The 21707-nt window shown below is 43.9% G+C and overlaps 1 protein-coding gene across 1 annotated transcript in view; it reads right to left on the bottom strand.

The window, feature by feature from the left end:
* MAML2 (mastermind like transcriptional coactivator 2) overlaps window positions 1-20051 on the bottom strand; it is a 338523-nt gene extending 318472 nt beyond the window's left edge. Inside the window, exon 1 of the mRNA XM_036259314.1 lies at window positions 18241-20051. Within this exon, the coding sequence (XP_036115207.1) occupies window positions 18241-18753 (513 nt within the window). The 5' untranslated portion in view covers window positions 18754-20051. The remainder of the gene's footprint in view (window positions 1-18240) is intronic.
* Window positions 20052-21707: the final 1656 nt, after the last annotated feature.

Genomic DNA, 21707 nt, shown 5'->3' with positions numbered 1-21707 from the left:
TTCCTCTGCTCCAAGAGGTTTCAAGAAATGCTAAACCCTCATGCAAAACTGGCATTTCTCCTGTGATGAAGTACAAGAATTCACCTACATTACTCTTAGAATCCTAAAACCCAAGAGGAAGGTGTCAAAGTCTGAGCTCTCCCTTTTAACATTTAAATTCCTGAAGCTCCTGCTTTTAGGGCTGTGGGTCACCAATCTCCTCAAAGATTAATCTGCGTTTTGTGACACTTGACTAAGCATCTTCCAGAGATAAAAGAAACAGACATATATGTGATACCTATCCCTTTGCCGAATTTCTGGATATTACTTTATAAGGTCCTCAGACATCAATGATACATCTATGCATAAGCAAGTCAACGAGTTTAGAAATTTATGTTCCCCTAATGGGACTAGTCAAGTCTCCAGAATACAGAGTGTGCAAGAAATATGTCTATAGAACACTGTTATTCTAAATATAGAAGCCTTTAAGGGCATAAACAATCTACTCAGCTTACTGGACTGCCTTTCTTTGAGCTGTTCTGGTCAATCATGTACACACGCGTAGCAACCATCATTGCCCGTGTGTACGTTTGATGGGCACATGTCAAAGTAAAATCGCCTAGCGGTTCCATTTCTTCCTCCCCTCAAATTACCAATATGATTGGACCATCAAATTAAGCAGCTAAAGGCCAATTTTTCTTTTTTTAGATCACACACATTTTTGAGTTAGATGAGTGGAAAATAATCCTGAAGCCTGGGCTTTTGATTTTTTTTTATAACAACTTTTCAACAGTTCAACCTCTTTAGTAAATATGAGTAAAGAAAGCAAGCTCCCAGTCACAGCACATGTTTACAACTAAGTTAAAGGCTCTTAAAAATAGGGTGTTTGATGGTCCACTGCCAAAATACGAACTCGAGCAGCCTGGAGTGCACGGCTAATAATAAAGAGTCAGTGTTACTATGAAAATCCCCGAGACCAAGCACCAACTGAGCTTTATCCTCTTCACCAAGAAGCTCCCCACAATGACACAGAGACATAAATTTGGATTTAGAGGTCAAGGTGGGAGGGGAGAGAGGCTCAGAATGGTGGGAGGCCACTTAAAACCAAAGGAAAACATTGCTGGACTGGGCTCAGAACTAAACTGCAAAACAGAACGAGAAAAGCTCAGCTGCTACCTAAGGACTGCTTTGCCTTTTGGAACAGAAGAAATTGTTTAGCTAGATAATAAAAGTGCAAGGTAAAGGAAATGTATTAGGTATGTAAACGGCTCCATGTGCTTTCCGCCCAGATCCTTGAAACTCGAAGGGGATATTTCTCTTAGAAAGAACTGGCTGCTGGGTGTAGAGCGAAGAATCACCCTGCCCCAGTTTCACTGGATTCTTCTTCCCACCACCACAGCCTCACTTCGGTTCTCTGACCCTTAGAATCCTTGGAGAACATGACAAAATCGGGGAACGTGTCTACGTTGAAAAGGAATACGTGCCATCACACATTTTTTTTTTTGTTTTAATCCTCACCCAAGGACATTTTTGCATTTATCCTCAGATAGAGCGGGAGGGAGAGTGGGGGGGGGGGGGGAAGAGAGAGAAACATTGATGTGAGAGAGACACATCGACTGGTTGCCACCCACAAAACCCCCATCAGGGCGGGGACAAACTGCGACCGAGGTATCTACCCTTAGTAGGAACCGAACCCGGAACTCTCTGGTCCATGGGCCAATGCTGTAGCCATTGAGCCAAACCGGCCAGGGCTCATCACACAACAATTTGCATTCAATTCAGGTGGCTGACAAACTCAAGACACTCCACTTATCTTTCTAGGGTAAAAGAAAGCCATGATTTAAAGAAAGTATTTTCCAAGGGACCATAGAACCAACTCATTCCTGGTCTCTAAAGTGGGACTTGGACACAATAGCCGACACATATTTGCTAAAACTTGCATTGAGGCAGCTATAGCAGGATTTGATCCCCAAAAGAAAGTTCCAGTGATTTCACTTATGTTTAGGGCATCAATTCCCCATTTCTACTTTTTTTTTCTCTGCTTCTACCAAAAATGGATTTCCTTCAGAATATTGATCATGAGTAATAGTATCTCCAACATTTTCCCACTAGAGGGGCTTAGGGACAAATCAGGGAAGGGATGCAGCTGAGTTTGCCTTGCACTTTATAAAATACTGGAGAAACCCTCAGTCACCTATCAGAGAGAACAGAGGTTATGGTGTCTTCAAGGAACTTACAATTAACTTATTTAAACTGAAATTTATTCTATAAATGGTTGTAAGGCCCATTCACAGTGTAATCAGGTCTTAACACATTCCTGCACAGGAAGAGTAAATATTTCACCAGGAATCGACATTCAAGATCCTGTAAGTTTGGGTTTCTGGATCCTAAGGAGTCCATCTGGGGACATATCAGCCACGCTGCCTTCTCTCTGCCCGTGGCAGAGATCAAGGATGAACCACCATGGCCCTCTTTCCCACTGACCTTGGATATGGCCTTAGAATCCTCTACGGTCTCTCGGTGGTACTTACCAACTTACCCTGGCATGCAAGTTGAAATGCATTTGTCACTCACAAATCCTGCATGTTCAAGTACTTTCTATCTCTTAAAAACAGGACATGGGGAACTGTCTCAAAGAGTAATCTGTGGCCCCGAGGCATTCATTCTGAATTTCATCTGTACCTTAGGTGACGAGTTAGTTCTAACTGTTATTGATTTTCGGAGGTCATGTTGCACTTGGCTTCCAGTCTCAGGTCTGGATCATGTGTGCACTGGGGTCTGAGATTACATGTGTATCTGCCTTCTCCTGTATGCAGTAGGAAACCGTAACCAGACACCATGGCATAGCAGCAACCTGCTCTGTTCAAATCCTGTCTCCGCCACTCATGGCTGAGTGACTTGGGCATGTTCTTCACCTCATGCCCCAAGTTCCTCATCTGTCAACCGGAAGTAACTACTTCAGTGTGTAATTGTGAGGAAACATGAGTTAATATTCAAAAAACACTTAGGAGAGCACCTGACGTGTTGAATACTTACTAAATATGATACTATATTGAACCAAAGAGTAGCTTGAAGATCAGTGTTTCACATTTGGTGAGTGGTAGGCCCACTTAGTCAAAGAAATAGAAAGGGTTGGGGTCCTTTAAAAAAAATTATGCTTGCCATAGTTTAATTTCAACAAGCGTTTACCAAGTGCTTGCTTACTAGATGTCTGACACTATTGTTTGCCCTGGAAATACAAAGATCAGTAAGGCATGTCTCCACCTTGAAGCAAATGCCATCACTTATGAACTCCTTCATTTTCTCCAGATGAGAAAAGACCCGTCAGCATAAAAAATGTATTTAACTTGGATCAGAGTGATTCAAAATCACTTTTCAGCAAAGGGCTGCATTGCAGGTCTCTCCCGGAAGCTCCATCTAAGATATTTATTCCAAAATAAGCAACAGCAAGGAGAAAAACTTAGACCAATCTTGGTTTCAGAGGTGAATCTGCTTCTGTGATTCAAGATCAAGTTTCTCTTCCTAACAACCTTTAGCCTCTTTTCCCAGACCTTCGAGTTGACTCAACTAGAAAGCAAATTAAAACACTTTTCTCACCTCGTCTTGTATTATTACAAATTAGTATAGTTTTTAGAAAGAAAAAAACAAAAAAATAAAAAACAAGACTTTTTTTTCAGCCTCCCTTATTCTAGACCTGACGAGCCCTGGGTGTCTGACATCCTCATTCCATTCGTGACTGCCATTCTTTGGAGGCGAGTCATGGCTTCAAAGTATGCGTGGGTGTGCTCCTGGAAGCTCAAGACATTCAATGTCCTCATCTTAGATTCAAATCCAGTGATGAATTTGTGGCCCAGCTACTCAACGTTGCCAGCTACGCACCCTGCACAGGCTCCGGGGTCAGGTGGGTGGATTGCTGGCGTTAGCACAGGCCAGTTCAAGTCCTAAAATGGGTGTAATAATATCCCGGAGAACAAAGTGAGGTCATCTGTGTGTACACATCTGATAAACTGCAAATTTGCTATTCAAAAGTAAGATAACATTAGCATTTCTCCACTTCTGAGTCTGTTCCCGATATGTACAAATTGCAAAAGCGACACTTGCCTTAGCTCTAGCATAGGGTTTCCGTGAGGACTGGATGGCTGGTGTACACGTGAGATGATGTCGCTGACTATTGTAAATGCCGGTTACTGCTTCTGCTGCCTCCGGAGGGCCGGCTACGCCTCCCCCTCCTTATGGTCTCGGTGCTAATTTCCTGACCCTTTCTTTTCTGTTTCTATTGCTAAAGAGAGACAATATTCTTTCTTTCCTGAAAACGTGCCTTTCAGCAGTTTCTCTTTAATTCTCAAACCTCAGTGGCTTCTAACAAAATGATTACTATAGCTCCAAGGCACAGATGATGCTGACGTGACCACCCTCCTACGTGGAAACATCAGAACCAGTATTTTGCTCACACTGGCCCACGCAGCACACAGCCAGGACCAGCAAGACCACTGTGCAGGCAGCTGTCCAGGCCCGAGGCAGGCACTGGCCAAAGAGCGCATTTTCTAGGGTAGGCATTTGTTTATGGTTCTCGCTTTCCACTTCCCAAGGTGTTTCCCAGATTTGCCTCCTTTTAATTGACCCAAATCAGTCTCCAGTCAGTGACATTAAGGAACAAATAGCTGTGCATTATTGTATGCCTAGTTAAATGTATCTCACTCATTTATTTGTTTGTTTACTCTCTCGTTTAAAAGCCACTGATCTGGTCATTTGCTCAACAAATATTTATTATGGATCTAACATGTTCTAGAAACTGCTAGGGGCTGGGGATGCATGTGGTGAACGAAAATGTGAGGTCCCTGGTCTTATGGAGCTTACATTCCAGTGTGGAAAAGCAAAAATAAGAAATTGACCCAAATCCAGAGAGGAATAAAAGTTATAAAGACAATGAGATCTCTGTAATGGGATAAAGTGATGGGGAAGAGGAGAGAGAGAGATCAATCATGTGTGTGGACATTAGGTAGGGTAGCCAGGGGGTCTCTCCAAGGAGGTGATATTTGAGCTGAATCCTGTATGACAAGAATGACCCAGGGAAGCAACGTGCTGAGGAATCCAACCCTTTGGGGATACAGAAGAAAAGGAGGCATGACTAACCCCAAGGTCACCCTGTTAGTAAGCAGTAAAGATTGGTCTCCTTCACTCCACTTATCATAGTGATCTAATGATTTCTTTCCTAATTTTTGCAATTTGGCATACTCTTCTTTTCTGCAGCAACTTCCTTTTATAACTGATCTTATTTCCCATACTCTTTAATGTAGTTCCTCATTTTTATTTTCTCTGCAAAGTCACTCATGTAACCAATGTGTGTCTATACTAAAAATAATCATAGTAAACAAAGAGTGTGTGTGTGTGTGTGAGAGAGAGAGACAGAAAGAGAGAGACAGAGACAGAGAGGAGAGAGAGACAGAGACAGAGACACAGGGATTTAGGGTACATTTTATAAGCAAAACTAAAACCCAACCCATCAGAAAAGAAAGGAAATTTGACTTCATTTATCTTAGTATTTTTAAAAAGACAAGCCAAGTTGGATATAGTGTGATACCAAGATACTTTCAACTAAAAATCCAAAAAATCTTAACAAAAAAAAAACAACTAAAGAGTTTAGCAGTTACAGGGCAAAAAACAAATGTCACTATCTCTATGGCTCTAATCTAACAGACAATAAAGCTGACTGTGTCTACTCTCTGAAACAAAATAAAACGACAACCACAACCAAATGACCCTTTTGGCTTCCTGCTAGTCGCATCTTGCTTTGTGAAAGAAAATGCACTGGGCTGGCCTGGAGCCCAAGATGCGATCCACAGACCCGGAAGACTCCAGGAGTCTTACAGATGCCATTTGAAGAGCTGTGCTCCAACTAAAGCAGGAGGGGGAGGGAGGGGCCACACTACCAAAAATGCTCTGTTTCACATTTGCTTGGGGAAACTCTCCTTTGTTGGTCTGTTTGGAGCAGATCCTGCGTGTTTCTTTTTTCCAGTTTTATTAAATCCCTAAACAGATCTGAGTTTTAAGGGCTTAGAGCTGCCCCTGGGAAATAGGTGATTACTCTCTTCGCTTAGGGTTTTAGTGATAAGGAAAAAAAGGCAGTGAATTGAATTCCCCTCCTCCAGGTCAATTTCTCAATGACTCTCATTAGTAGTTCCCTTTAAGCAGAAGCATCTTTTTTAAATGAAGTGTGACACATATAAAATCCATTAATCCATTATTAGGCACTTTTCAATTGTTACGTGTCTGTGCGAGACAGACAGACAAACAGATGGAGAGACCGAGACATATAGCAGAAACACTAGTCAATTCCCAAGGAAAGAAAGCACTGCGAGAATATTTTCCTTCCCACTTTACATTTTATGTTTCACGTAATTATTTCCCAGGGGTACTCAGTTGGGAATCTCTTTATTCACAGAAATGTCACTAGTGTAGTTGGAAAGATCTGGGGTGGGGGTGGGGATCAGTGTTCCCTCTAAAACTAAATTTGATGAATCAAACTCTAGTCCCACAGCTATGTTTCTCAGACTGGAACCCTAAACCCCAACAAGTAGGGTCAGATGTGGAGGGATCTGTTCGTTATTTCTAGAAGAGTGTAAGCAATGAGCATGGTGTGGGTTTCTCCTCCACCACAGCTGGACCTTGCTCCCAAGGTCACTTCAGTCTCTTCTCACTTGTACTTGCTTTTAAAAGACAAAACATTACCACCCTTGGCCCCTTTTCTTCTGTGGAGTCTTCCTAGCAGATATATTTAAGAGGAGATTGAAATTTGAAAAGCAAAATAAAAATATCAGGGAACTTATTCAAAGTTTATCAACCCAAAAGGGGACACAGTGGTGACCCAAACCACGCACCCTGTGCCCCTTGTTTTTCCAAGAAGGAAAAGAAGTACCAGAGACGTGAAAAGACGTGACTATGTTGCCCTACTGGTTAGTATAGTGGGAGCACTAGGACCTTCAACCCTGAATTTCCAGGCCAGTATGCTTTCACTACATCACTAACAAGTATAGTAACTATAATTTAGTATCATTATATCACGTCCTCTTTGTTTATTCGCTTATTGTGAAGTGTAAAATGGAAAAAAAGAAAAGATGGACTTAGAGTAATTGGCTACAAAAAAAAGTGATAGAGTTTAGAAACACTGCAATTCAAGACAGAATATGCTTAGTTTCCCTGTGTGCTGCACTAGCTAGCAAAGTCTTCTGTGACCTAGAAGATCGAATGCAATTACAGTGCCCATATATATTTGCTGTGCTGTTTGACTCTCCCAAGGGCAGCATAACAGTACAAGGGGAGTGACATCTTTATGAGGTTAACCCTTTTCTATTTTAAGGATAGACTACTGAAGGCAGATGTGCTCCCTGGAGCGTAACAAGAATGCTGGAAATTTGGTAGTTAGGAGGAATGGTAGTACCAGGCTGTCATTCAGGAGGGAAAGAATAAATTGTCTGGAGGAACAGTGAGCTGGGGAAGCCTGTGAGCATACTGATGCCCATGGAGTGAAAGAGAGACAAAATGGGGGATCAAATTATAATGCAATGAAAGAGACAAAGGAGAATGCAAAGAAAGTGTTAAGTTTTACGTGTGAGGCAACATGTTAGGTTCTCTCATGCATGATCTCATTTAGCCCTCATGACCTTTTGAGATAGTTTCTATTCACACAAAAAGCAGAAATGAGTGTCTGAGATGTTAAGTGACCAGTCTTGGGGTAACACACCTAAAGAGGTGGAACCATTTTCCTTGCTAAGGGTTTCTGGTTCTGATTCAGTTAACCTTCACTAACTTACTAACAACCCCAAAACTTAGTGGCTTAAAAACAGCGATGCCATGTTTCCCCTGATTTCCTAGGTTCCCTCCGGTGACTTCTCCTGGGCTCACTCACTGCTATGGCTGCACTGAGTTGGAGGACTGGCTAGTTTAAGACGGCCTCGCTCTAGTATTGGCAGTCGGTACTGGTTAGAGGCGGGGCACCTGAGTTCGGCATGTGGGTGCTCACCCTCCAGTTCGCTGGACCAGCTTCCTTGCATGGTGGTGTCAGTGTGCTAAGAGGGCTTGTTTTTTTCTAAAATCACTTTATTGGGATATAATTGACATATAAAGAGCTGTACATATTTAACACATGAATTCTATAAGTTTGGGGAAAAGTATGCACCTGTGAAACCATCACCACCATCAAGACCATCCACATATCCACTGCTTCCCAGAGTTTTCTCCTGCTATTGTTATTTGTGGTATGAACACTTTTAACATATGATTTATCCTCTTAACACCTTTTGTCCAAGAGAGCGTCTTAAAGCCCATCCTCAGAAGTAGCACAATGTCATTTCTGTCACATATTCTTGGTTAAAACAAATCAAGAGGCCACTTAAGATTTAAGGGGGGAAATAACATCCACCTTTTGCTGGGAGGAGTGGTAAAGTCACATTACAAATGGATGGAATAAAACATCGTGATCATTTAAAAACAATCTACCATAGACTTTAAACTTCATGCTCTTTCTACTAGCAAAACTGTAATAAAAATCCCAACTTGCCCTTAATGTTCTTTTTATAGGTTTATAAAATGTTCTTAATAAAAGGACTGTGTTTTATAACCTGGAATAGTTGTCAGAAAACTTGAGTTCTAGATCTATCTCTACAGGGGGATCTTGGAGCATTTTCTCTCAAATGGGCTGTAATATGTGCATCGATGAGAAAGGGATCAGTCTGCTTTCTCTCTAAGGGCTCATGCAACTCTATCAATTGATAGAAGAGAGTCTTATTTTTAGATCAATATGAACTAGCGTCCTGGGGGATGGGCAGGATGGAGAAGAAAACAGTCTAGAAGTTAGATGGCTTCTCTTTCGCAACACTCTCCCTTTTGTTGCTGCAAGTGCAGAACTTGGGAGGCAGTGAGCAAAGGACATTCTTGCCCATGGGGGCTGAACTCTTCCACGACCTGGGTGCTGCTCTGACCATCTCCACATATTCTATGCTAAGTGGTCACAGGTCCTCCAACATTACATCCAGGGCTTCTAAACCTGGTTAGACAAAACTGTTCCCATGCAACACACACTCGCACCAGCTAAGCAGACAGAGGTGAAGAGGCTCCTGAGCGGGTCTCCTCCTGAGGGAGATGCGTCGTTGGAAGCTCTCTCAGAAAGATATTGTTGCCTAGCCTATGGAAGATCAGGTTCCCAAGGAGAAACTAATGTTTAATTTAGCACAAAGACAGCTCAGAATCTCTCTCCAGGAGTAGTGAGCCTGCAAACAGATTCACATGCAAAGAATCTAAGTGAGAGAAGGCAGCTCTCCTTGGTGCAATGGTTACAGGACTTGGGTGGAATCCTGACCGAACTACAGCCTCTGCCAGCTGTTTCTGCGCAGAGGACGGCGGCTCTTTCCTATTTATCCTCACATCTGGACATTGCACTTTTTTTAAACATTTCTGTGAAACAACCAAATGGGATAAACCGCTAGCACCCACTTTCTGCCGTCTGAAATTACACGATGCAGTGTGGCAATCAAACGCACAAGCCTCAGCAGGTTAAGCAAATATCGGTCCACTTAAGCGAACAACAACAACAAACTTTGCTTCTCCAGCTTCTTAGCCAGAGAATGTTTTTGTTTTCACATAATTCAGACTTCAGAGACCCCCAGAAATGAGCAACGCACACATACGAATGACAATCATCATTCCAAAGACACAGTCCGTACAAATTGTACTCAGTGAAGCCACTTGTTTGCACCCTGGTGACCATGATTCTAAGAGATTGCACTGCGTGTCCTGCAGACTCCTGGTAAGTTATTAGCAGTTGCAGCACACTTTTGCCTTAAGTACATTTCTCAAAACAAAACAAACCCTTCAAACATGTAATTAACTTTCTATTCAAATCTGTCACAATGACCTGAAAAGAAGTGTGTTGTACAATGAAGAATTCCAGATGTTGGGCTTTATGTGGGTGCAAATTATTTGTGAGCTAGAAAAGATCCACAGATATAACTCAGCCACACTTCTGGCAAAAGATAATTTTTTAAATGACAGTGTTGATGGTTTCATATTGATGTATGAACCTGTCAGAATGACTCAGGAAGCAGGAACATGGTAAAAACAATACAAAAAAAACAAAAAAACAAATAAAAATAAACAAACAAACAAACCCCGCATGAGCTTGACTCCACTTCTCTAAGAATATTGTCCCTCCAGAGAAGAAGGGGATGTAAGTTTAAGTGAGAGGAAATAAACAAAGAAAACAATTCTGACTATATTCTTTGCTCTGAGGCAGAACCAATACATCCATCCTTGCCCAACCATCACCCACCCAACAAGATGATTCCTACTGTAATTCTGTCACTTCTTCATAGGAACACTGTGCTTTTGGTTAAGAGTTATCGTCACTAAAACTTGCTTGGAAGCCTTGGCAAATTTTCCTCATGTTTCCTATGGAAAGTCACACTTGAGGAGGTACTAAGCAAAGGTGGGACTCCAAGCTAGGAACCACAGGGAGGTGGAAAATGTTCAGCGTGCTCCGGGGAGGAGGCAGACTCTTGTTGCCTGCTCCTTGCCGTTAGCTGCAGTGAGCTAATTGATTCCTTAGCGACTTGAGCCAGGGATCTGGCTTTCAAGAGCATAAATTTAAATCTCCACAGCAGGGAACTTCTAACTCTTTGTGATTCTGTGACCAGATTCGCTTAAGAATTATTCATCAGTCTGAATTAATAATTCAGTTAAATGGTAAATTTGGGCTATTCAGTTCTAATGATTCCAAACTCTCAATAGACGGTTTAAATTTCTCATTTACCCACAAAGCCCACATGCCACACTCCTTGGGCAAATGAATGGAAACCCGGCCTCTATTTTAGAAGTGAAAAGTCAAATAAACACTCACTCTAGTCAAATTCTGGATGAGAACTCCTAGAATCCCAGGAATCGAAGAAATATTAATTGTTCCTCTTCTCAAGAAGGACACTATTTAACCTGTTTCAGGAAAGTAAATCTCGCCCCGATGGCATCTCCGTATTAAACTATTTAGGGAAACTGGATACTACGTCATTTCTCACTAACCATTTTAAGTAAATATTAAAGAGAAAAGCCACATCCTTCTATGAAGTATTTCTGATACTTTCTGGAGATAGAATCCAGGGCTGGAAAAATGATGACTCTAACTTGAGTATGTCACGTCTCAGATTAATAATGACAATAGCTAAATTTTACTGAGCCTTACTAGGTGGCAGGCAGTTACCTCATTTGCTCAATGACCCGAAAGAGTTAGTTCTATTACTATTATTCCATTTTACAGGCGAGGAAATGGAAGCAGGTGAGGTCAGCTAACTAACCAAGAAGACATAGCTATTAAGTGGTAGAACTCCCCCCTGACCCCAGGCTCTTAACTGCTATGCCACCTTACCTCCTTAAACAGCCAACTTGAACACATCTATTCCAGCCCCACCCACTCTCTTTTTAGACTGTAAACACTAAGAGGGCAAAAGCTGCATCAGATTGCTCATCACGGATACATTAATTCTCATGGCGTTGAATAGCTACACATTACGTAATCCTTTATTGAATTAATGGGAAATTTCTCCAAACTTCATAAGCATCCATATCCACAATCTTGATATGAAATGTCAGAACCTTTGCTAAAGCCATTGAGACCCACGAAGAGCTCGGTGCATGTAAATTCTGTTGTTTGCCCGTTTTCATAGCCATTCCTTTGCAATTGGTTGTGATAGGGCCTGACTGTAGCCTTCTCCAACCCTTGTAGAGTAAACGTGAACTTCTCTCTTCATCCCCTCTCTAAGGAAGTAAAACAGCTTCTATTCTTTCCCATCTCTTCCTTAGATTGTGTAGGAAAGGGTGGAAGCTGGCAGCCATGGGTAGATGGCCCACTAGCTATGGTCAGCATCCTAGCATCATGCCTTGAATCAGGGCCGAAGGAGCTTCGGCTTTTCTCCTCTACCATCTATTCCATATGGTACCTTCCCTGTGCCCTGTGGACCAAATAGGGAACCTGGTATTCCAGTAAACTTTGGGGCAAGTAAAAGATCTGTAACACATCCGCATTAGAAAAAAAGCCAGAAAGTAAGCAAATCTCAAAGACTTACGGGACTTGCAGCATTTCATAAATTTCTGCTCACATTTTTTATTTTTATGAAAACACCTTTACCAAGTTTGTAAACCAGCAGACTCATTTGTTGGAAAGATCAGTTTACACATCAAGGGTATTCTCATCAAGAGAATACCCTTTTACCCACAGGGCAACTCTTATTTGCAGTGGAAGGCCTGAGAGGTGGAGTTGGTTCTGCTTCTTTTAGTTTCTCTTTTGTGTCTAGCTAGTATGCTTTTAAAACTATCTCCTTTTGATGCCAAAGGCCATGTCATGCTGTATATAACTCACTGTGAATGGGAGAAGTGTGTAAATAGCAAGGCATTAAGCAGCTCAAGGGACCTGAAGATAGGTAATACAGAACACTTAGGCAATGTGCTATGAGAAGAGTCTGCTGGAGGGGAAATGTAATGCTTGTCTTCAAGTATATGAAAGATTATTATTGCTTCATAGATGCTGACTCCTCTGAGTCATCCTTGCTCTACCATTTTCCAAGGCTTCTGAGCATCTTGCCGGAGCTCCCAACCCTCCCAGAAGAGGATCCACCGCACCTGACTCCGCACTACTCAAACCCAACCACACGGTGGTCAGGCTTCAGTCTGAGTCCCCAGACACCTACTAACGTTCATGGCCATCCACACTCAGCTACCCCATTCCACATGTCCACACTCTCTCCTGCCCCACAGGCTCTGCTGGAACCCACATTCTCCATAAAGCTCTCCCCTGGCCTGGATTTGAATCTCTCTCCTACTGACTAACAGTACTAATGCTTTGGGCACCTATGTGTCAGGCACCATGCTGACTGTTTTGCTAAAGAATATGAGCTTTATTTTACAAATGAAGATGCTGACACTCAAAAAAAAATAAAATTATTTTCTCAAGTTCATATTGCTAGTAGGAGTGAAAAAGGGATCTGAACACACTTGATCTTTGACATCTATGTGTTAAGTTCTTTCATTAACTATATATCTCTAAGCCTCCATTTACTTATTTGTAAAATAGGCTAAATGTTGCTTATTCGCCTATTTTTGTTTGTTTGTTTTGTTTTGTTTTGGTAAGGCATTACATAAAATATGTAATGGAAGTGCCTTGTACATTCTAGGGCTCAATAAATATTTATTCCCCTCCCTGTCTGATTTTCTATATCAGTTTTGGTCCATTCTATCTAATTAGTACTTTTGCTATTACTTTATCAACATGGTCTTGATTAGCCTACTAGACTGTAAGTAAGTAGGGACTACGTCTTTAGCTGTATTTCTATTTTCCAACAGAGCCTGTTAGAGTGTGAGGGAGCTTAGCATAAAAATGTAGAAGAAAGAATTTAAAATTGTTTTCCTTACACATGACCCTGCCGATGAACATATATTAGGGGGTAGATTAAAGAATAAGGAAGTAGTAGAATCCACACAGGATGGTTTAGCTGCCATGTAGAGCAAGGATGGATTTTTTTCCAAATTTCTTTCTAGGCTTTGAGATTAAGTTGCAGTGATAAATACACATAACATCAATAAAAACAAAACAGCTAACCATGGCCACTTGTTTAGTCATATTTAATTGTTATGCCTAAGAACATTTGGAAACCCATGATTGTCTTGGTATTTCCAAAAGATGTACAGGCATAGAGAAACCATACAGTGTTAAACTTTAATGCTTAGAAAAATGGGATGAATGTCACCTAGCAATGACAAAAAAGCAGATGACTTCTGCAGGTAAACACTGATCTAAACAAGCAAGACATCTTGGTTGGCATAAAATGTCACTTAGTGTCAAAGTGAGCTTTCTGTCAATTGTTGATAAAGCATTGTACCAAATACTCTTTCCACTTGAACTCTTTTGCCTTTGTGAGATCTCATAACTGTATTTACTTGAAAGAAGTAGTAGGAAAGTCCTGGAGAGATAAGAACTCTCTCTTTATTATTCTGTTCTGGAAAACAGAACAAAAATAGGTCAGTTCTTAAGGAAATGATGGCTGCATATATAAATAATGTAAACACTCCTATCACTGTCCTGGGGAGGACATTTATCACATAGACAGCTATAGAAACTGACATCTGGCCAATAAACTGGGTCTGTTCTCAGCCCCCTATTTACAGCTTTCAAATTTTGAGTTGTCAATTGGAAACTTGATTATTATCAGTTAAAAATAACCAGGGAACTCTGGCAATGATTTAACTTGTTTGACTTTCTTAAGCTAACAATTAACATTTTAGACTATTGTTGACAAAATATTTAACTTTCCCATGCCGTTTGTGCAAACGACTTTTCTAATATTCCGTGGACACACCAGTGGACACACCTTCCCAAAGCTGCTCAGCTCCACGCGGGGGCCTGTGGAAGACCTGCATTCTGAGACACTCAACACGTCACGCACCGCCCATGTTAGCTAGGATTTTCTGGGACCTTCAGGAACACTTAAATACATTGATATCTCAGTCTTGTCTTGACAGCACGGAGTCTGAAACACCAATCCCTCTATTTACAATAAAAGCTATTTCACCATTTCAAACAGACAACGGAAAGCTTAAGTATAATTTTAATCCCCGGAAAAACTGGCATTATGATTGGTTGTTTAGTAGTTTATTATTAGGAATACTAGTAATGATGCCTGGCATTTCTGCAGTGCTTTATTTTTTCCAAAGCCTGTTCGGAAACACACATTCATGTGCTTCCTTTGACAAGCCAGGGCAGCGTCCTTGTTCTTTCTGTTTTACAGATGACTGCTAAGTAACTTGTCCTAGGTCACCCAGCTGGTAGTGATCAAGCAGGCACAGAACCGAGGATGCAGACTCCTTGTCTGATCTGCTTTCTTTCCTCCACACTACATTAGAGAAAAGATAATCTCTAAAGCCAAAGATGACTTGGAACCACTTATCTATCCATCCTAGCAACAGTGAATGCAACAGAAAAGGAGCTTGTCTCAGGCAAAAGGGAAAGATTAATAATGCACCACGGAAGCTCTAAACCGTACTGTTCCATGGACCAGAAATTATTCAGTTTTACAGTTCATTCAGAGATTCAAACATAACTTCACCAGAAAATGATTTAGTGCCTAAAGCCTGCTCCAAGTGGTTAGAAATGCAGAGCTGTTCAAAGCCCTACAGCACGGGCCCTCTGAAAGGCCCTGTTCCCGCAGTGCCTGCAGCAGTGGGGCTTCCCCTGAACTTGTACTTGAGCTAAATGAAGAAACTGGCTGAGTAAGGGCTGCAGAATTCGGCTCTCAATGTGGACAGAATTAGAATTGGCTTGGAGGTTATTCTTGCATTGTTCTTGCATCTTAGACTATTGAAAAAACTCGGACATTGTATATTTCTTGCAGTATAACACCCCTCGAAGTCAGCACTATCCCATGGAACAGAAGTTGCCCTTTCACCCCCTTTCGAATATCACCGACTACATACCAGGCATTGTGCTGGCAGGTAGGCAGGATGCAGGGCTTTCCTGTGAGGGCGCCGTGCATATTTGATTTGAGATGATCAATATTCTCTGCCTTTCTCCAAAGGATGTTTATGGCCACTTATGGCATAGGAATTAACTATTAAAGTGATACACTCAACACACCCAGACAGAAATAAATCTGGCTATGGACACAGCAGCAATACAATTGAGAACGAGCTCCGACACTCATTCTGCGCAAAAGGCCGCTTGAAATTAATAGTGTTTTGGAAAATCAGAGGAGTCCGAGTGAAGTGAGACCTGCAGGTCTAATGGGCTTGGTGAATCACTCCCCAATGCCCAGGCCTCCCTTCGCACACAATGTTATCAGGTGAATACAGTACTTGCATCACCATCTCTGAGTGCCATGCTGAGTAACAAAGCACCAAATTTAGAAGCTAAAATGGAAAAGGGAATTTCCAATAACCAAAAGGGGGGCGGTGGATCACCCCTTGCAACGTCACGTTTTCAGTGAAAAACAACTATTAGAAATGAACTGCTCTCTTCACCCCTAACTCAGGCATGCCCTCTCGTCACCCTGCACTAAGAGACGGCGGCCCCCCGAGGGACTGTTTTAGGCGATGGCTGGTGGTGAGGAGAGAGAACAGATCCCCTCTTAGACCAGCAGTGGTACAGCAGCCACCTCTGGCTCCTGCAGCGGTAAAGCCTCCAGTCGGGAAAGGCCAGACACTGTTCTCTCACTTCCTCCCAGCGTGGATATTGCTAATCGCCAAGTTACAATAACCGCTGAAGTTGGTTTCATTTCCAATCCCCAAACCCCTAAGTAAAAAAAAAGGCAACCTCAAATTACTTTCAAGTTGGGGAAAAGCAAAAGCCAAAAGAACAAGGCCACGGGCAGACGCCCCCTCCTCGCAGGGGCTGGGAAGTGAAGAGCACCTCCAGTCTTGGCACCAGGCTTCTCCACAGAGAAGGGCTGGGCGCCTCCTTCCCTGTATCATCCCCAGAAACACTTACCGGGAGACTGGGAAGCACACAAAGCTGCATTATTGGGAGACTTGCAGACAGATTATAAATTTACTGGGGACAATCAAGGCATTTAGATTCTTTTGGCTGCAGACGCCGGTGACACACACACGCATACAAACCTCATTCTTCCAGCCGTTCGAGCGATTCCTTGCCCCCCACCCCCCTTCACCTCTGCATCTTTCCTGCACAAAACAAACTCTCTTTGCTCTCAGAGGGAATTTCAGGGAGAGCTGGGGATAGAGCAGGTGGCAGGGAGAGGAAATGAGTCCTTGAAGCTCTAATGTAACCCCCACAAACCAATTTTACTCAAGGACAAAACAGCAAACACTGGGCAGCGTAACTGTTAGCAGTTATTTTTCATCTGGAGTCGGCGCCAGGAAGTTGCAGTTCTAGGCATCCCAAGCAAAAAGTGTGTGTGTGGCGGGGAGAGCACCCTCCTAGTCCCCAGAGTTTCTGGAAACATCATCGCCACAGACCGAGGCCACAAAGAAACATCCTATGGGCCAGTCTGCAGGGTGGCCTCCCCCTAAAGCTGCTTTTCAAACTCCTTTGGAGAAGTTTGATGCAGAGTGCTCCTTGCTTTGGGCTTTTTGAGTACTTTTCAGCTTGCCGGGCTATTTCCTGCGGCTGATGTTCATTAGGGCTGACTTGGGCAAAGTGGAGCTGGGCTGTGAGCAGGCACAGGACTCCAGGAGCCCCGCAGAGCTCAGAGATGGAGGAAGCCGGCAGGGCTGCCGGGCTGCAGGGCAGGGCTCCACCTTCTCCCCAGAGGCCACTGGTCCTGCGGCTTGGGGGGGGGGGGGCGGGGGAGACGGCACATGGCAGGCAGTCACCTGACCAGGACTGGCGTCAAGAACCAATGAGTCAAGGGCTACCCCCTCCGGGATGGGGTGTGTCTGTGGCTGTGAGAAAGAACTTCCAGGCAGGAACTTAATCAGAACTTTCAGGTTTGATGTCCTGTCACCAGAAGTGGCTGAAGACAAGGCACTTCCCAGGATGATAGCTTGTCATGAGCCCCTTTGTGCCTGCCCACTTTAATGAATGCTGTGCTTCGCCACTGCCTGACTGTGGCGTCGAGGAAAGGGAGCTACATGGGAGAGAGGACAGGGGAGGCCAGAGAAAATCAGGAAGTAGGCCTCTAAAAATATTCCCTCACCAGCCTGGGATATTTCCCTCCAAATTTTGTTTTTACTGCGGGGACACTCAGGGAACTCTGTGTTGCAGATCAGCACTCGGGTTCTTTTAACCCAAAGAGAAGGGGCGACTTCAAAGGCAGGAGGGGAAATGGGACAAGAAGGAAAAGGCTTTGATAAAGGTCAGTTCGACTGATAAATGTTTGCAGGCTGAAGAACGGCTTGTTGGGCCTAATTAGAGCAGGCTAGCCAAAGCAGTAGTATCCCTGAGACCTGGCCTTCCTCAGCAGCTCAGATCTTGCCAGATGGTAGCCACCTCTTCCACAAGCTGTGGCCCTCAGAGAGCCTCTGGAAAACTCAGGCTTCTTGCCACTTAAGGAATAACCTACAGGTGGAGGAAAACCCCTGAATGAGCACCAGCAGAACTTGATGAGTAAGAGGATAAACCACACAAACAGCACACCCAATGGCCTTTGAGGCAGTCAGGTGACACCTCGGCCCTTTGCACTGCTGTCCACTCCACATCAGGCGAGGCAAGCTCTACCCTCACAAAAGGCCACACGGCCACAGCCAGAATCATGAGAAAACCAGGTGCCTTACCGCAATCAGGGCTGAGTTCCTCTGGTCCCCGGGGGTTGAAGCTGGTGGTTGCTGCTCCCCATCGATCCCACCACCGCCACCATTATTGCTACTGTTCAGCAGGTGCTGCTGGTGGTGATGGTGATAGTCTGGTGGGGGCGGTGGGGCTGCTGTCGCCGATGCTTGGGAGGCTGTAGGAGGCGCAGCAGGGGGCGGCGGAGGAGCTGTCGTGGTGGCAGCAGCTGCAGTGGCCTTGGTGTGCTTGCCAGTCTTCCTTGCCCCCTGGCCATGCTGGACGAGGCTCAGGAGCTGCAAGGTGCTCTCTCTTTCCCGGTCTGAGCTCTCAGCTCGACCACGTTCATAGCGTCCTTCACAGCTCAGGTGGTGCTGGCGGCAGACGGCGATCCGAGCCCGGAGGCGCTCCACAATAGCACTGTGCACTCTTGGGGGGACTGAGCCCCCTCCAAGGAGCCCCGCCCCAGGGGCCCCCCCTAGCCCTCCTGTGGGGGCCTGCGGGGGCGCTGTGTCCCCCATCTTCGTGGACACAATGATTGCTGCCTTTGGGATGGTGAGATGGAAGGAGGCTACTGCTGGCTATTGCAGGCTGTTTTGGACAATGTGAGCTCAGTGTTCAGGGCCACATGAATAGAGGTCTTCAGAGGTTGGGGGGAGCAGTGGCGAAGGTGTGGGGGAGGAGCTCAGTCAAAAGAGGATGAGGAGCAAGAACAGAAACCAATCGCAAAGGATAAGTTGGAAAGGAGCCCTGATCAACTTACTCTAATTGCATTTGACAGCGCTGGAGAAGGTGGACAGAGTTTGGCGGGGTTACCCCCGCGCCAAGCTGACAGCGGCCACCAGGTACTCTGTCACCACACAGTCTGGGGTTACAGCAAGAACTCAGGGATTGTCAAGCCAGAGACAGAGACAGCGAAGGGAACTGAGAGAGGTATTAATAGGGGGCTGGACTCCCCCTCACCTAGTTGTTTCAGAAAATTCTTTATGGGGATGTTTCTGCAGAGAAACGCATTTCTGCCATGGTCTATGTAAGCCGCAGCCTTTACTTTTCCTCAGGTTACAAAAAAGTGCTGTTTCAGAAGATTTTTGAAGTCAATGTTCAAAACATACAAAAATCAAGAGACCGTCTTTTGGCTTTTAATTTCTCTTCCCTTTCCCTTCGCTCCGGTGTTTTATCCTCTTTGGGGGGACAGTAGGGTGTCTTCTCCCAAAAGAGGGAGACGGCTTTTCAATTGTTAACAATGTCAGTAATTGGACTTTTGGACCATGCTTTTCTCTCCAGCTAATCCAATCACCGGTAAAATCCTCACTCCCTCTAAGGTTTCCTAGCCTTAAATGAAAGCAGTCTGAAGAGTCGCTAGCCACTGAGATCCTTCAACACATTTTTTTTTCTTTCCCGCTTACGTTTCTATTCCTCACCCCGGCTCTATTCTAATACAGTATCAAGAGAGACAAACTCTTCCGAGAGTAATTTACAAACGATGGTCAAACTTACAAACTTCCAGCAAATTGCACCGAGTCATGTCCAGCCACTTTTCTGTCCACTTTTGTACATTCCATCCCGGCCAGTGGATCTGAGGGTCTGGACTCGCAATAAGCAATGTGGTTCTCTCTCTCGTATTGCTCCGCTTTATAGATGGGGGGGAAAAGTAGCTTGTATTTTCCTTTCTCTTTCCCGTCTGTTGTTAGCCGCTTTGCTGACACTGGCTCCACTGCCCGGAGTCACGGCGATACACAGGCTTTCATTGTGCTCCGATAGGAGAGGGAGAGAAAGAGAGTGAGACAGAGAGGGAGAAAGAGAGAGCCAGCAAGCTGCAGATGGGGGGACGGAGGGGGGCGGAGGGGCGGGCGGGAGAGCGTATCCGGGGCTCCCTGGTGGAAGGCTGGTGCCACTGCACGAGTGAGTAATTGCAGCCAGGCACCGGGGAAAGGGGATCGCAGAGGGCCTCCCAGTGGCTGAAGAGGTAAATCCCAAAGCCTGCGCGTCTCGGCCGCTCGCTGAGCCCAGCTCGGCCTCAGCCTGAGCAGAGGGGGTAAGGCGGGGAAATTCCCCAGCCTCCACACAACTACTTCATCAGCTGTAAATGTTTAAGAAATCCCCGGCCAGGGAATGTATTTTCCCTTTCAGACCTACATCACACCCCCCTCTGCCAACCCCCATATCATTTTCATTTTTCAATATGTTGTAAATGACACCACTGAGCACCCTAGCGAGAGCTGGGTGAGCACTGAGGAAATGTTCATTAGCAGGCTGCATGAATTTGTGCGTGTTGGGGGTGGGGAGAGCGGGGTGGAGCGGAGAGAAAATCGCATTCACAGCGCCTAAAGGCAGGCAGATATCTTGTCTACCTTCCTGTTTGCGTGTCTCTGGACCTGGGTGACCACAAGCAAATCAGTAGACAAATAAAATATTTTATGATGCAATTACTAATACAAGTGCTAGAAAACAAAGTTTTTCTTTGAAAATACAAGATTGCCAATGACAAAACAAACGCAAGATCTAAGGTCTCCATGGCTACCTGGTTTACACCTCAGGAGGAGTCAATATGCAGCAGGTGAGTTTCAAGAAGTTTAAGAACACAGACCAAATAGATCTCTCACACAGACTGACGTCCCCTCATCTTCAGATGATCCTACCTTTAAGATTCCAAACTGTACACTGAATTCTGCTTGTCATTATCAATTATGGAGAATAAGTTAAGGTGAACACAATATTGGGATAGTTGGGACCATTTCTGTAACTGTGTGTCATTGGAAGTCATTGCATTTGAGGTCTCAAGCAATGGTGCTCTGTTAATTTAAGCAACCAAGATATCCCAGTAACATGGTCCTCCTGCTTCCAGCTGAGATGTGAATAGGAGTAAATGGGTAAAATCAATGCAAACATTTAAAGACAATTTAGTGGCCTAGTTTAGTCCATTTTATTTTCACAAGTCTGGGAATGTTTGGAATTGAGGACAAGTACACTCTGATAGAACATAACTTTTATATGTATCACTTGAACATACTTCTCTCTGTCCCTTCCCAGGCTAAGTCCCCCACCACTCATGTGCAGAAAGGCAGAAATGTATCTTGGTTAGGTATGTAAATTTGAATGGAGAACTCTCTCAGGAGGTTATTAAAAAGTGGAGGAGTTTTGATCATTTTATATTTGATTTTTTTAAAAGGCGTATTCATTAGAAATTATCTCCTATTATGGGTACTTTGTATTCAGCAATCATACTTGATAAATGAGAAAAAATGTAATGTTTAAATTTAAAACACTGTTCACTCTTAACAGTCATGCAGTAACGTGGATTTTTATTAATAACAGGGAGTCCTTGGTCAAATTCACTATTCCTAAGTGACGTCAACTTTGATTTCTATGCTAGACAGGGACACCTTAAAAACTTGTCACACAAGAATTTAATAAATTTTCATGCTATATTTCAGTGGTGGTGTAGGACATTCTTTAGTGTGTCTTTTGTACACAT

Source organism: Molossus molossus, unplaced genomic scaffold (genome assembly GCF_014108415.1).
Source record: "Molossus molossus isolate mMolMol1 unplaced genomic scaffold, mMolMol1.p scaffold_m16_p_13, whole genome shotgun sequence".
In the NCBI taxonomy this organism is placed as follows: Eukaryota; Metazoa; Chordata; class Mammalia; order Chiroptera; family Molossidae; genus Molossus; species Molossus molossus.
This window is presented reverse-complemented; position numbering and strand designations above follow the sequence as displayed.